Source organism: Natrix helvetica (assembly GCF_964273705.1).
Source record: "Natrix helvetica genome assembly, chromosome: 6".
Taxonomy (NCBI): domain Eukaryota; kingdom Metazoa; phylum Chordata; class Lepidosauria; order Squamata; family Natricidae; genus Natrix; species Natrix helvetica.
The window spans coordinates 29,417,932-29,435,021 of NC_138553.1; the positions used below are offsets into that span (position 1 = coordinate 29,417,932).

The 17,090-nt window shown below is 38.0% G+C and overlaps 1 protein-coding gene across 2 annotated transcripts; it reads left to right on the top strand.

The window, feature by feature from the left end:
* Window positions 1–208: 208 nt before the first annotated feature.
* On the top strand, window positions 209–15,295 carry EIF3L (eukaryotic translation initiation factor 3 subunit L). Of its 2 annotated transcripts, XM_081958511.1 has the most exons (13): window positions 209–361; window positions 804–852; window positions 2,589–2,799; window positions 3,195–3,274; window positions 4,149–4,210; window positions 4,348–4,417; window positions 5,107–5,180; window positions 6,441–6,612; window positions 6,841–6,995; window positions 8,932–9,102; window positions 10,803–11,300; window positions 11,872–11,952; window positions 15,080–15,295. In XM_081958511.1, exons 1-13 carry the CDS (start codon window positions 332–334, stop codon window positions 15,116–15,118), a joined length of 1,692 nt encoding a protein of 563 aa, XP_081814637.1. In that variant the 5' UTR covers window positions 209–331; the 3' UTR covers window positions 15,119–15,295. The 2 variants fall into 2 exon arrangements, with proteins under 2 accessions (XP_081814637.1, XP_081814638.1); XM_081958512.1 differs by lacking the exons at window positions 209–361; window positions 804–852; window positions 3,195–3,274 and having other exon boundaries at window positions 2,590–2,799.
* Window positions 15,296–17,090: the final 1,795 nt, after the last annotated feature.

Here is a 17,090-nt window from a genome sequence, read left to right on the forward strand (position 1 = left end):
TTTATAACCCGCATTTCTTTCATAACAATTAACAGTACTGTACCAAATACACTACTTTTTCTAAGCGTGGTTGCCGCCAGGCTTATAACATACACACACTAAACGTAGAACGTTTACTTCTTCGCATTGGCAGCAGATTAACACAGTCCCATCTAGCCCTACATTATTTTAAGTTGTCCGCCAAACGGACTTTTTATACCGGCGACTTCCGGTTTACAAAGGAAGTTCCACAAATTCGGTTGCCGGAAGACTTTCTTTGCTGCAACGTTCTCCGCACGATCGGCTGTTCGGCGGTGTGCGTTCTCTTTTTTCCCGTGCTGTTAAGCCCGCCATGTCGTACCCGGTGGACGATTACGAAGAGGTACAAGCTTTGCGTATTTATTCACTGAGGTCTTGATTGGCGTGTGGGAATGGGGACCTTCGTGGATGGTTTTGCTTGGCGTTTTCGGATAAAAGGGATGGCCGGGCGCCTCCCTATAGTGCAGGGGTCTCTAACGCTGACAGCTTTAAGACTTGTGGACTTCAACTCCCAGGATTCCTCAGCAGCCAGCTTTGCTGGCTGAGGAATTCTGGGAGTTGAAGTCCACAAGTCTTAAAGTTGCCAAGGTGGAGATCCCTGCTATAGTGGAAGGAAAAGGGGTTACTAGGCTGAGTTGTCATTAAAAACAAAGCCCAGAAGAAGGGTCTTGTTTTCCAAATCCGTGGGTGTTCACATATGAGAGGGAGGGGGGCAACGATTAAGTATGTTGCACTGTGTTATCTGTATCAGATTCAAGCCTTCCCTTCCCACACTCTTTTTGCAGGGCTCTTACGATCCATATGCTTATACAGGGGATTATGATTTACACACAGGTGAGTCCGTATACTTTCATATTGATGGTCCTCCTACTTTGAATTTATGTTAGGCAAAGAGTACTATCCTACGTGTGTGTTGTGCTACAATTCCCCCCCTCCCCCCCACATTTTAACCTATGACTGTAAATTAAAAGCAATTGGCAAAGAAACAAACCGGGAAAAATTTTAAGTTGCTAAACCGAAGATAGGTCAACATACTTTCTTTCCATGAGAAAAAAATATCAAAAGTTTAATAAAGCACATAGTTATCCATTTTTTGCTAGAAATTGAATAAAGAAGTGGGCTGGACTCAAAGCACTTCTAGCAAAAAAAAAAAAAGGATAACCATGTGCTTTATTAAACTTTTGATACTTTTCTCTTATGGAAAGAAAGTACTTTGACATATCTTTGGTTTAGGAACTTTATTTTTTTTCCGGTTTGTTTCTTTGCCAATTGCTTTTAATTTGCAGTGGTAGGCTAAAATGTGAAAAAAAAATTGAGTGGAAACTAGAAATTTAAAAAATCTGGCCATACAAAATAACCCCTAGGCATTTCCATTCTTGTACTTTCCATTCTTGTAATCTATTGTAGGTGTTTTATTCAGATTGGCTTGCTTAAGAATAATGGGATTTTATTTAATACACATTTTTTTAAAGTTGTCCACTGAATTGGGAAGATCCAAATTCAAATGTCCACTCAGTTATGGAATTCATTTGGGTGATTATAGAGCAGTTACTCTCTCCCAAAACAAATTACTTCTTCGGGGAGTTTACGAATATTATGAAAAAAAGCTTTCTGAATTTGCCAATTGAAAAGCAAATTTTAATTAAGAAAAAAATGTTACTGACTTAGATACCACGAATACTATGGCTTAAATTCACATTGTGACTCTGGATAGCATCCATAATAGAACAAAACACATAAATACTATTAAAAAGCCCAATGTAAATTAGTATAAAGGCAATATAAAAGTAAGGTAAAAAAAACACCCAAGAAATAAGATGGAATGACAGCAAAGCACGCAAAGAATGCATCTAGTTAACTAATACATTTAACAGAGTCTCCAAATTCATGGGATCCCCAAGCTCGTCAGCAAAAAACAGTAACCCTAATGTTGCCTAAGTGTTGAGTGGCCTATGATGGGCTATGAACCTCAGATAGACAGATATTATCATGCAAATGCTGCTATTATACTTCTCCGCAAAGCCAGAGCCGCAAATGCTCCAACAATGTTGCCCACACATGTCTGCCCGACATGTGGCAGAACATTTCATGCCCGTAAAGGCGTTACCAGCCACCTACGGACACATTGTGGACAACCCGCAACCTGTTAGATGTCAAGATCCTCTTAAAAAAAACAATGGACGAACAACATATTCATGTTTGTTAGCCTCCACAGTAACCCTAATGTTGCCAAAGTGTTGAGTGGCCTGTGATGGGCTATGAGCCTCAGACAGACAGACAGACAGATATCATCATGCAAATGCTGCTCTTATATACTGTATTTTCATCATGACATATTGTTGCAAGTATGAAAGTAATGGTATTTCCATGGATGGCATCATCAGTATGTTATCATTCCTCTTCTCCTTCCTCCTTCCTGGCATCTGCCCATGTTCACATTTGAAGAATTTTATTAAAAATGAGGATTCTAAAACAGATGCATGCATTTAAATGTTAGATTCAAAACATTACTATTCTATGTCTTCCTGATGTTATGCTTTGATATAGTTGTTATATCTTGTATTTCATAGGAGATCCAAAACAGGATTTAGCCTATGAACGGCAATATGAACAGCAAACCTTTCAGGTGATTCCAGAAGTGATAAAAAATTTTATCCAGTACTTTCATAAGACTGTTTCAGATCTGATTGACCAGAAAGTGTATGAGCTTCAGGCCAGTCGCATATCTAGTGATGTCATTGATCAGAAGGTGTATGAGATCCAAGACATCTATGAAAACAGGTATGATTTCTTTTGCTTCAGAAAAGAACAAGAACTATCAGTATGGATAGTTCTTATTATGGTTCAATTATATTTTAAAAGATAAAATATTAATGAGCTATATAATTGTAACCATATAATTGGAAATAATTAACGATTATGCAGGTATGAGAAAAATGGTAAGAAAGATGCTAAAGAACAAGATTTTTAAGTGACGTGCCATCTGCTCACATGATGGCACATACCACTGAAAAATCTTGTTCTTTAGCATCTTTCTTACCATTTTTCTCATGGAAATCTTTACATATGTAGAGTTGGTAAAAAGTGAGGGGGTCATGTAAATTGTGGTAGTTTGTTATATAGGTTTATTATAATCAGTCATGCCATGATTTTCTAAATACTGATGTGTATTGCAGTTGGACCAAACTAACAGAAAGGTTCTTTAAAAACACGCCGTGGCCAGAAGCAGAAGCTATTGCTCCACAGGTTGGAAATGGTAAGAATTTTAAATAGAAAATGTTATTCTGACTTTTGTCCTATATTGGAAGAGTAATTGGGGAGAGGGAGGAACGACAGAAGACAGATTTAAGAATTGCATTGAGTTCTCTTAATTCCAAATTATTCCTTTAATGTAACAGGATATGTCACATGTGATCTGATTTGATCCACATTTCCAACATTTGTATGATAAGCCTAAAATTGAGATTCAGCAGAAGACTTTATTCTTTTTTTATCGTATACCTGGCTTGTTTTTTGTACTGTAATTGTGAGACACATGACAAAGTTAAGAGGTGGTATAAAAAAAAATATTGTCCTTGAACTTTTGCATCCTACTGTATTAAGATATTGATATTATATTTTCAACAAATTAGAGGGTCTCTATTGCCAGAAGAAATCTCCTATCTTAACCGTATTTCCTATTTGCATCACTCAGTATCCTTGAATAAATTTTTAACAATGCCACTAGATGCTTGAAGATTTTATAGTGTAGTACAATACTGAAAATTTTAATATGCAACATGACTAGTTTTTATCAAAATAATAATAGCCCGTTTTTATTATGGTTGTAGTCAGTGTAGGATCCCAAATTCTGAGATATCTCAGATGCTCATTAGCAAGAGAGACTGTAATCAGATGAAAATGTATTTGTAGCATATTCTAGCATATCATATTTGTTAACTTTCAGATAGCGTATGAAATTTTATTTACCAGAGAATCATGCTGTTGATAGGCTTTGACTTGTATTTGTTATAGGATTTTTTTGGATTTCTGATATATTTTATTATTTTCACTTGTATGAAAAGTTGAAAACCAACTGAATGAAAAGGCCAATACAAATACAACAATTTATAAATTTTCTTTACTTGTAGATGCTGTGTTCCTGATTTTGTACAAGGAGTTGTATTACAGACACATCTATGCTAAAGTCAGTGTGAGTATCAGGTTTAGATTGTCATTCATGAAAAATACATTTACTTTTTGTTCACTGTTTGCTGAGAATTCTGAGACCATATATTCATTCATTTCAGAAATTCAGACAACTATTTACTCTTTCTTCATTTATTGCAGGGTGGCCCAACCCTGGAACAAAGATTTGAATCTTATTACAATTACTGCAATCTCTTCAACTACATTCTTAGTGAGTCTTTAAAATTATATAATTCTTTGTATTGTACAAGGGGTAATAAGAATATATCTTCTATATTAACATTTAGTCAATTTAACATCCTAATATATAACTCTGTTCCCAAGTGTGTTTTTCCCGGAAGCCTTCTGAAGCTCTCTGACCCCTTTTGTTAGTATTGTATATCTTTATTTTTTTTAAAAGAAAAATCCCTTTCTTTATTCTGATTTTGTACATCTCTGTTTGGTTTTTCCTTTTCCTTTTTACATTTCGTTCTATTAAGGAAATGATCTGCTATGATATAGTGTTTATTTAGAATGCCTAGAAAACAATGCAAGCATGTAAAATTAAACTAAGAAGCAATAGTGCAAGCTGATAAATTAGTAAATATTCAGTGTTCATTAACTAATGGTGGGATCTAATTTGGATTAAAATAACTATTGGAAAATGCAGCAATGTATAGTGTCCCCATCCCCACCCCAAATTTGGTAAATAAATTACATTATGAAGGGTTTTAGCACAATGCAAAATGCTTTAATAATGCTATAAAGCTAGGTTCTAACTTGTTTTTGGAACTGCTCAGTCAACAGTCCAGGATTGCCTCTTTATTGTTTTATCGGTAAGATGTGGAGAGAATAAAAACAAATACACTCTTTGTCTTGTATTATTCATTCTATATATTCTATTTGAATGTTCCTTTCTAGATGCAGATGGCCCAGCTCCTCTAGAACTACCCAATCAGTGGCTCTGGGATATTATAGATGAATTTATATATCAGGTATAAAATGGATTGTTCTCTTATATCTATTCCTTTTTTAACAATGATGAAAATCTACAAAGATCACTAGAATCAGATGCTAAGCATGCAAGTGATTTGCAAAAAACTTCCCAAAGCAGTAAGACTTCCAGCAGCTTTGTGGTTGGAATGTTTATATTTTTCTTTTTGGGTCTTGGAACACTGCAGATATCCAATTATATATATGCATAGAAAGAAGGGTTTATTTCTATACAGGTATATAAGATTGCAATTTGTATGGAATTTTGTGTGCTCGACAGAATTTAAATTCTGTTTTGTGTCAGCTCTGCTTGACATATACTATAGATCAGCGATGGCGAACCTTTTTTGGCTCGCGTGCCACAAGTGGGGGGAGTGCAGGGGGGTCGTGTGCAAGCTGCTGCACCTATAATGCAATGCGCGACCCCCCAGTGCGCATGCGTGCACAACAGGCGCGACCCCCATTTTTACATGCTTTTTTCGCCCTCCCCAGGCTTCAGAGGTTTTATAGGAGCCTGGGGAGGGCGAAAAGAGCCTCCCCCGCCCCCCCTGGAGGCCCAGAGGCTTCCCTGACGCCTTCGTAGCGCTTAAAATGACCCTCTGAGCAAACCGGAAGTCATTTCCGGTTTGCTCGGAGGGTCATTTTAAGCATTCCTGAAGCCTCCAGAGGGCCTCCGGGGGGGCTCTTTTCGCCCTCCCAAGGCTCCTATAAAGCCTCTGGAGCCTGGGGAGGGCGAAAAATGGCTTTTAAAAACGGTGAACTCAGCTGGCCAGTACGCGCATGCACGCTGGCCAGCTGACAGGGCAGCGCCTCGCGTGCCCTGACAAATGGGTTTGCGTGCCACCTGTGGCACGCATGCCATAGGTTCGCCATCACTGCTATAGATATTTTGGATACAAATATGCCTATTGTTAGTGACTTGAATAATATTTTTATGATGAGTTGTAATTTTATTCAGGGTTCTCACATTATTTATTTTTCCTCCTACAAATTGTTATAGCTACAATTTGGTTTCTGATTAGCACTGAGGAAACTTTACTATTTTCATTTGTAAAATAGTATATAGTTTGATTTTGTTATAATGCAACATAACATTGATACTCATTGATGAACTGTTCTTCCTTTCTCCCTTTTGCCTTTGGATAATTCCCAATTTATTCAGTCATTTCATTTTTATTCTGGTTATGTAAAAAAATAATAATCCAAGGAGGAAAATAATACCATCCTAATTTTCCTCTTGTATTCTCTATATCCTTGTAAAGTTTCAGTCCTACAGTCAGTATCGCTGCAAGACTGCTAAGAAATCTGAGGAAGAAATTGATTTCTTGAGGTTAAATCCTAAGATCTGGAATGTCCACAGTGTTCTTAATGTGTTATATTCCATAGTGGACAAATCCAACATCAACAGGCAACTGGAAGTCTATACCAGTGGAGGTAAGGAAATAAATATTTTTAAATGAGTGGGCTTTCCCATGATAAATTATCAATAATAATTATCCAGTAATTTATTCACGAGGAAGGTCTAGCAATTTTCATTCTGATCATGTCTTCAGCTGTTTCATTCTGATGAGGAATCAAGCTGGCAGATTGAAATTTGCATTTTAATTCACTGTTGCATTAAAGTTCACATATATAGTTTCAATTTTTTTCCCCCCCACTTAGGTGATCCTGAGAGTGTTGCTGGAGAATACGGTCGTCATTCTTTATATAAGATGTTGGGCTATTTTAGCCTTGTGGGTCTGCTGCGCCTCCATTCATTGTTGGGTGATTATTATCAAGCCATCAAGGTTCTGGAAAATATTGAGCTTAACAAGAAGGTAATAGAGCCACTTTTGTGTTAAAATTGCACTTTTTTTAAAGGACATTTCCCTTCTGGAGTATTTATTTATTTGCGTGGATTTATTTCACCATCCGTCTCATGAATATGGCTCTGGACAGCTATAATTATATAAATATATAGATTTTGTTTGGTAGGATGCTAAATGTTCTGCAAAATATTTTTTCTCTAAACAATAGTTGTCAGGTTGAGCCTGTTGAATGTCTCAGAACTGTACAATGAGATTTCCAGCTTACTTTTATTCTTTGTACTCAAAAGAAATGTGGGCTCTCTTTAAAAGTTTCTGTTGCTTTTATATTCTCAGGCATTTAAATACCAAGCCATCCGTTACTGTTCAGGTTTTGTGTTTCATACAAAATAGTACTTTTCAAGCTATTGCCCATATTTAACGCTAATATAATTTAGAAAATTAATGCATATTACAAGATTAGTTCTTTTCTTCTCTGGTGACTGTTAGCTGTGCTTATATCCGACCTACTTTCCCCTTGCTATTCCCCTACTATAAATCTACTATTCCCTTCATTCCAAATAAATCATATAGATTGTATATTATAAACAAGCTAATGTGAAGAAAACCAGTAATCTGTATACAGTAGATATAGCCCCATCTAATTTGGGCTCTGTTTGAGCTGAAAATAAACAGCCCCTTTGATTTCACACAGGATTGCCATGATTTCCCTTGACAGCTCCTTGCTGTCAAGTACAGAGTTGGGGAAGGTTGTAATAGGAGATCTTTACAATGGTGAAATTGTTACATTGTACCTTTTAATCAGAGAAAAATGTGTATCTTTGACTCTCTTTTTTGCCAGCTAGCTGAAGATAACTATTTAAAAATATATATGAACAAGTTTGGGTTAAAAATGCTGAATACATTTGCTTTTAAAATCATAGATTGGTTTAAATAGAATAAAATAACAACATCTTGTTGCTCAAGTTTAAGGCACTCTGCAGTGGTGGGTTCCGGATCCCGTTGCAACCGGAACAGTGCAATGGGGCTGGGTGTCCACTACATGAACGTACGCAGCATGCGCGCAGCACGCATATGTGTACTTACAGCCTGCGATGCTCCGCGACGCCTCCGCAACATTCCAGCTGCTTGGCGGAGTGTCGCGCAGGCGCCGTACGCTCCATGTGCGTAAGCCCCAAACAGCTCAAATACTGGTAAGGAGGACGGGTGGGCGGGTGGGACCTCTGGAGCACCATACTGGAACGGTACCTGGTGCTCCCAGCAGGCACCAGTACGCCCGTACCGGGGCATACTCGTCGTACCCCACCACTGGTACTCTGTTTCTCTTCATTATGTTTGTTGCAAGGAACTTAACGGGCCTATCTCTCTGAAAATTGTAGGATTAAAATGCTACCGTAAGATTGAGTAAGGAGGTGCTCTGCTTCCTGCAGTGCTTCAGAAACACTACAGGTCGTCCTCAACTTACATCAGTCCATTTAGGGACTGTTTGAAGTTACAACAGCACTGAAAAAAGTGACCTATGGCCATTTTTCATACTTACAACCGTTGCAGCATTCCCATGGTCACATGAACAAAATCCGTACACTTGGCAACTGAGTCATATTTTTGATGGCTGCAGTGTTCTAAGGTTATGCGATCACCTTTTGTGACCTGACAATCAAACTCAAGGGGGATGCCAGATTCACTTAATAACCATATTACTAATTTAATGACTGTAGAGATTCACTTAACAACTGTGGGGAACAGGTAGTAAAATGGGGCAAAATTCACTTAACAACTGTCTTGCTTAGCAACAGAAGTTTTGGGCTTAATTGTTAATCGTAAATACGCTGCCAAGTCCTTAACATTATAGCCTTTGGAATGACGCTATTCACTCTTTGTAGCGCCCGATAGCATTTCTTTCCCGACTCCTCCTGTGCTGAGCAATGTCTCCTTTCTCCCTTCTCAGAGTATGTACTCACGAGTGCCAGAATGCCAGGTTACCACCTATTACTATGTCGGTTTTGCATACTTCATGATGCGACGCTACCAAGATGCAATCCGTGTCTTTGCTAATATTCTGCTGTATATTCAGAGGACCAAGAGCATGTTCCAGAGAACAACTTACAAATATGAAATGGTAAAATGTAGAAAGGCTTCTATCCTTGACAATTCTTTCCTGTTTGCGAATAGTGCCAGTGATCTTCTTTCAACCCAATTCTATCAGTATCTCTTTCACTGATACCAAGAAGTATGTTGTACCCAGCTTTCAGCTTTCAGTTCAAGTCATTTGTTTAAAAATGTACACATGTTTTCTGGTTTAGCTGAACCTTATTTACTTTCCTGGCATCAATAGCTCCTGCCAGATGCATCCAGTATGTAACTGATTAAATCTTTCAGGAGAGTATTTATTCTTTGATCCTTTTCATTTGCCCTAGGTATATCAAACTTCAGTCTTAACTTTTGGACACTTTGATAATTTGATTTAACTTTTCTATTTCCCTAGTCTGCTGTTGTGCTGCTGATGCCCTTTCCACCTTCCCATCCCTTCATGTAGTGATACTTTTTTCAAAATCCGTTTCTATGGGACCGGCTCCTTATTGTGAACTGTGCAAACCTTTATACTCTTTGTTAATGTACCGTATATTTCGGAGTATATGACACACTTTTTCCCCCCTAAAAGAGGGTGAAAATTTGGGTGCGTCTTATACACCGAATGTAGCCCCGTCCACCTGCCAGTCTCTGCCTCCCAGCAATTTGCCTCCTTGCAGGAAACAGCCCGTTTCAGTTTCAGCACAGCCTGATTAGCACAAGCAGCTGATTGTTGGTTGGATTGGCCTCCCCATCAGCTGTTTCAGGCTGCAGGGATTGCCATTGCCTATTGCCGTCTTTATGCGCCTTATTTTCGGCCTCCGTGCGCCCCATTTTCAGCTCATTCTGATCCCCGGAACGGGCAGAAAACAGGGTGCAAGGAGGCCGAAAACGGGGCATGCAGAGGCCGAAAATGGGGGCACAGAGGCAGCAATAGGCAAAGGCAACCTCTGCAGCCTGAAAAAGTTGATAATAAGGATGCCCAATAATCAGCTGCTTGTGCTAATCAGGCTGTGCTGAAACTGAAACTGGCTTTTTGGTGTTTTCTCCAAGGAGGCAAATTGCTGGGAGGTAGAGGCAAAAAAAATTCCTGTTTTCCTCCCCAAAAGCTAGGTGCGCCTTATACTTCGGAGCGTCTTATACTCAAAAAAGTACAGTATATCCTGTCTGGTGAAATTCCTACAAGCATATGCCTATGTTGGTATCTCAGTTCCTCCTATTTTTGCTGTTATTTTCTTAAATGTGGTAATCACTTCTGTCATGAATTCTCATATTCTTATTGGGTTGGTCTTCAAAGCTAATGTTCAAAGAGCTGAGAACTCTTTGGGATTTTATTTTTAAGTATTCCTTAAAAGGGGGAGGGGGCAAGAGTAGGCAAGAGACTTAAAAATAGTGACTTATTTAAAGACACCAAAAGCATACAATGTATATTTCAAAGTGCTTTTTAAAAATCCCTTTATATTAAGCTAACCCAGTTATCCAAAGGACTTGGCCTATTAAGCAGAACTAGAATGATGCCACTGTCTACGTTCAGGGAGCTTAATGGATCAGGGCAGCTTTTATTTTCAATTTGTGTGTCAGTGTACGTATGCATGTATAGTTTTTACTTTGGAAAGCTACCCATGAATTCATGACAAACGTGAGACTTAAGGGTGTGCTACTTGGCAAGTAGCCGCTACACCTATATCTTCTTAGATGTGAAGTGTAACTTAACTTTAATGTTTCTCACGGGTATTGTTTATTTTTCAGATTAACAAGCAAAATGAGCAGATGCATGCTCTTTTGGCCATTGCTCTTGCCATGTATCCAATGCGCATTGATGAAAGCATTCACCTGCAGCTTAGAGAGAAGTATGGGGATAAGATGCTACGGATGCAGAAGGGAGACCCCCAGGTATACGAGGAGCTGTTCAGCTATTCTTGTCCCAAATTTGTCTCGCCCGTAGTACCCAACTACGACAACGTGCATCCCAATTATCATAAGGAACCATACCTGCAGCAGTTGAAGGTCTTTGCTGATGAAGTCCAGCAGCAAGCTCAGCTGTCCACCATTCGCAGTTTCCTCAAACTGTACACTACTATGCCTGTGACTAAACTGGCTGGCTTCTTGGACCTCACAGAGCAGGAATTCTGCATCCAACTGCTGGTCTTCAAACACAAAATGAAAAACCTGGTCTGGACAAGTGGCATCTCCGCCTTGGATGGAGAGTTCCAGTCAGCTTCTGAGGTGGACTTCTACATTGACAAGGTTTGACGTTTCTCCAACCCTTCTGACAATAGTACATAGTACCTGAACTTGATACTGTTTAGATGTACTGAACTCCAGTCAACAGGATACATTCCAACAACTGGAATGTATCATCATCAAACTCATTTACATCTTCTCTTGGGTTTGAGTTCCTTTATACACGTGAGATGAATCTGTGTTGGAAACTGATACAAAAATGAGACACTCCCACCATTCCCTTGCCTTGACTGTTTCTCAGGGGCCATATAGAAGTAGGGGGGGGGGGAGCAATCCCTTCTCTGAAGCACTTCCCTTGTGAGACCAGATCACTGGGCCACCTCTCTTAGGGGCATGAGCTTCAGGTAGAAACCCCCAAAGAGACTAAAACAGACTAAATCCAGTCTAAGATAATAGCAGGTTTTCATTTTCATGACAGCAAGTCCTAATTTGGACAAGCATGTCATGTTTCAGCACGATACAAGGCAGTATAAAAAATAAATCCCTAATCCCAGTCTAGAGCAGACATACTACCCAGCAGATGTCTCCTAGCAGAATCCGGATATGTTGCTAACTTCTACTTGCCTTTTGGCAGGACATGATCCATATTGCAGATACAAAAGTTGCTCGACGCTATGGGGATTTCTTCATCCGTCAGATTCATAAGTTTGAAGAGGTAAGTTCATGGATGAATGCACAGGAGACACTTATTGACCAATAAATGGCATTGTTCTCAAAACCTGGTGGCCATGAAACTTAAAACACTTCTTTCTTGCTTCAGTCTGGGCTTCTTTCCATGCAAAGGTGGTCAAGCATTAAAAGAGCACCAAGTTATTCCAAACAGTATTTGTATGCAACCCCAAAATGAAGCAATGGCTGGCGTTGCTGCCCCCTTTCTGTGAGAAAAGGGAGTTGTCAGAAAGATCCCATGCATTTTGCTCGGCAGCCTGCCACCCAGAAAGCAAAATATGGCTGTTTTAGCCATCCTGAAGAGGTCACTGCATTACCCAGCAATCTATCCAAAGGAGTAAAGATGTCTGTGTGTGTGTGTGTGTGTAAGTAAAATGATTATCCCTATTTCCTATTTTGTTTTTAAAAAATTGAAATGGCTCAGTATTCTCTATTGAAGCCATTTAACGTGGGATCATGGTGGGAAAATGGAGGGAAGCTATCAGATGAGCATCATGTAAAGCTGCCTTGTGATTAAGCCCTCAAAGATTGTCAGACTGCTGGGCATTGGCAAGCTCTTGTAGAGGGGGTGAACGGCTCCCCCCTCCTTGAATTGCCTGCTTTGTTTTTATTTTGGATAGAAGAGCAAGAACGGAGAGTTCTAAAACCCTTCTTTGTCATCATACCAGAATTCAGTTCCTAATTACTTGTAATCAACAAATTGTATGTCAATACAAGGTTTGTTCAGAGTTGTGTGATGCACTTTGATCATCATTATTTTTAAAATAAAACCAAGATACCAGCCAGCTTCATAAGGGCTAACCATGGTAATGCATGGTTAAAATGGCCTCAATTATAAGTAACTATGCTCTTCAGATGCCTTACTTAATCCTAGCCATTGTAAATATCATATTGCCTTAAGTGGCATGATTGTAGTTATGTTGAAAAGTAGGGGTCAGGAGATCCCTACTGCACAAAGAGTTTGCCCTCATAAGAATGAAAGGTCAGAGTCGGTGAAAGATGCTCTCCTAGACTGCAACCTTTTTGCAGAGGCTCGCCAAAATATAAGCAGCTTATGTTACAAATAATGCCAGGCAAATCTAATTTTGAAGATGCTAATTTTGGGCTGTCTAATGAAGATCACAAGGTGACTCTTACAACAGCCAGTTGGGGTTATTTTTGCAGTGACTGTCAAGCAATGGGTACAACAAATGGTTTAAACAGAAATGGCTGAATTATTTTGAATATATTGTATATAGTTGAGCAATGGTAAATATTAATTTCTGTAATATGTACTTTCTGTTGGTTTTCTTGATCACAAAAATCTTACAACTTTATACATGCATGCCCATTATGTTGTTCCCTGTCAGGTTAAGCATCATTGTGTAAAGAGCTGAAAGGAATAAGAATCAATAAACCAAAGAAACATCTAAAATAAGAGAAAGGAAGCAGCTGGTTCTAATTTATATCATCACCACTTCTACATTTCTCTTTACCTTTCAAAATACATGCAAACCATCTCTGTTTCAATCATATTTACACATGCCTTTTGTTATTCTGGTTTTTTTTTTCAGGACTTCATTAATTTCTTCTCAGTCTTTCCCTTTCTTTTAATCCATGTGTTATTTTTTACCTGCAATTTGATGGTCATTCATTTTTTCTATAGGGCTAAACCAATTCAACATATTGGTCTCTTATATTTAGCCTACATTCTTATTGCGTCCACTCATTTCTAATTATTTCCTTGTTTTATCACATATATTTAAGTATACTGTTCCCACTTTATTTGGCTTTATGCTTCTCTTGACATATCCAAGTCTCACTCCTATATAACAAAGTGGGCTTTTTATGCAGCTATTTTTGCTATTTCTGATGAATTCCTTGCAATAGATTATACTGCTCAGTGCTAGTATTTACACATCTTAAAATTTCTACATTTTCCTATCTAAGCATTTTGTTACGATACAAAAATTCATCTACTTGGTCTATTTTCCCCCATTTTGTCATTCATAATTGTTCACTGTTTTCCTTGCAAAATTTCATTAAATTTTACTGCACCATACAATTTAACATTTGATGAAATTATTCAGGTTCTCAATCAACAACAAGGCAATATAAATACATGTTCCAAATCAACAACTCTCCAACATCACCACAAGCATTCCTTACACATTTCTTTACAAATGCATTAAACAATCAAGGTCATATCACACATCTTCCCTTTAACCACTGAGCCATTTGCTAAGCAATCAGTTTATTTCTACACTTGTGATTCTTGCAGCAAACACTGATTTTATTATAATCAGCAGTTAATACTCCATAATAATAAAAACATTCCATTATTCTGATCTTTATCACTTTATTGGGTGGCTTTTCTAATGTCATAATTTGGAATAACCTTTCTCCATATAGAGCTCTATCACATCTTAAGTTTTTTCTGCACATTTCATGTACAGCACAACTCCCTGCGTCCCACCAACTAGGAGATAAAATGTAGTATATTGACTCACCTTCAGAATACATAACTAGTTGGTGATATTTGCATGAGTGGGGATTACATGATTGGTGAAGGAGAGAATAAGGAAGTCTCTAGAAATGCATAATATAGCATAAAATTTTGGAAAACGATGCAGGAGATGAAATAATACTGCCTAATGAGGTTTCTGAAAGCAATCCCAAGAGTAAAAAGTTTTGAAAAGACCAGCTGGATGAATGAGTACGAATCCTTTGCAACCACCATCTTTGCTATGAATCTTCCAATTTCAATAACTCCAAAATTCTTTTTCTAGGGTTTTGTTTTTTAGCAGTTGAATAGTTATTTTCCAGAAATGATGATTTCTAAACAATTTTGCCAGTAGAGATTTGGATAAAATCATGTACAGTTTGTGTAATTTGCAGTTGCCCATCTCTTTTTACAAATACGTTGGTGGTCTGACCTCAAACCTGTCCACCTTAGCACAGTCTGCATGTGGGCTGGATTTGATTTATTCAGCTGCAGTCAGCATTCTTGGTAGGATGCAGACAGTTGTTTGGAGAATGTATAATTGCGGCAATGACACTGAAGTGCTTAACTATGTGGGTATTTATCTCCCCCTCCCCCAATTAACTTGTAATTAGATGTCTGTCTCTTTCAGTTGAACCGTACCCTGAAGAAGATGGGCCAGAGACCTTGAAACTCTTCTTGTATCAGCTATTTGTCCTAATTTGAAGAGGGCAAGCCTGGAAGAAATATGAGCTAAGAATTTTGGAATTTTCTGTAATCTCTGCAATTTTTTCTTGGACAGCAGATGGCTGTGCTCATACAAAAAAACCCTAGAAGGTCTAATTAAATAAATGACATTTCTTTTGTGTCTCTGGAGTTTGTTCATTTGTCCCTTTGAGGGAGAAATAGCTAATCTTTGGCTGCTTTTGATATCTTGGTTGTAGGGCCCTCCTACTTTAATTCTACTGGAAGTGTTTTTGGATAGCTAGCAGAGTGTTTGCCAGAACTGAAGCACAGGTCTTCACCTCTTGTTTTGAAACATGATCTGTATTGATGCTGATTTCACAAAAATGTGAGCCTGCCCTTTCTCCTATAGCTTTAGAATGCAAAACCACAATGGCCTGCATTGTTAAAAGAAAGGAAACGAGAAAATGCTACATGTCCAAATGATTTCCGTGAAACTGTAGATTTAATCCCTCTAAGATAGAATGCCTCAGAGTATCTTCCAGGTTTTTTAAGATGTGTTTTTTTCTTTTTTCTTTTTCTTTTAATGTAAGGCACTGGGACAGGAAAGGTGAAGTCTCTAAATCAGGCTCAGTTCTTGGTGACCTCATGGAGATGCCCACGCATGATTTTTGGCAATATCCATGTGACTTGGTTTTTTTTAATGTACAAAATCAGAGTGAGGTTGACATCATATAACGCCCTTCTTTATCTCCCTTTTAAAAATGATACTGAAAAGTACTGCAAACAAACTTCAGAGTCCTTTTATATGAAATAAAAGCAATTATGACTACAGTTCCATGTAATTGAATAATTGAATTTGGTAGTTTTAGAAAACATACTAGGATTGGGTTGCCCAAAGGATAAGTCTGTTTGCTTACATTGGATGAAATGCTAGGAGGTTTCAGTATGTGACAAAGTATAGCACATGTTGTAGAACACATGTCGTGGAACACTTTTGACAGTAACGAAACAACATTGCTAAAAAGATATCAGCCATTTGTTCATGCCAGACTCCTTCCAGCTTTCCTAGTGAGGGTAAGCACATGAAATTAGAACGGCCAATTCTTTCAATTGTACACTCAGTGAGGCTAGCTAATACTTCTTGGGAAATGTTTGTTTCTTAGAAAAGGCATATGAGGAAGTGCTGAGTTAATAGAAAAACTGAAACTCTGCAAGCTCCTTTCCTATTACAAGTTCACAAAGTAACAAAACGGGCACACTTTAGAGTTTGAGAATCTCTGTGTTTTACACTGTCTGATGAAAAACATGAAAAACAATAATAGAAAAATAAATGTATTATGCTCACTTTTGCTAAAACATAGTTGGAGAAGTTGAAAAGCTAAAGCACTTCATAAAAATCCTTGCTGCAGGTGTTAATTAGTCAGCTGGAGATCTGTGTATTAACAAGAATGCACAAATTCAAAAAAAAATACATTTTTCAGAATTTTGTAAATGCTAACATGATTTTCAAATGTTATAATGAGTAGTTCTAAAAAAAAACTTTTGTCAGCTGTTCATATAGGATCTAAAACGTACATTATGGGCCTCTGGTAGCATCCATGTGGCACCTACAAGAATACTCTTTACTTTCTGTAACAATATTGAATTGGAGTAGAGCAGTGCTTCTCAATTATTTTCTGTCATGCCCCCCCTAGGAAGAAGAAAACATTTCGCGCCCCCCGCGCGACTGTAAATAGTATCATTTGTCTATAAAATTGTTATAAGTACACCTCTGCATAACACTGTATCCTTATTAACGTATAAGAGATTAAAAAAAGAAAGAAATGTGGATCAATTTACAACAAAGAATAGCTTTATTAACTGTAGCAGAAAAGATTTAAAGGAGCACAGGATTTAAAGGAACACAATATTAAAAAAAACTTTAACCTGCAAAACAAAAATATATAAAATAATTTGAGCTGAGCCCCCCTTTACGG

What these genes read in the sequence shown, in the direction of transcription:
- EIF3L (XM_081958511.1), top strand. Translation starts at nt 332, where the DNA reads ATGTCGTACCCGGTGGACGATTACGAAGAG. An exon ending in CGGTGGACGATTACGAAGAG is followed by an intron (nt 362 to 803) that starts GTACAAGCTTTG and finishes CTCTTTTTGCAG; the next exon opens with GGCTCTTACGATCCATATGC. An exon ending in ATATTGAGCTTAACAAGAAG is followed by an intron (nt 6,996 to 8,931) that starts GTAATAGAGCCA and finishes CTCCCTTCTCAG; the next exon opens with AGTATGTACTCACGAGTGCC.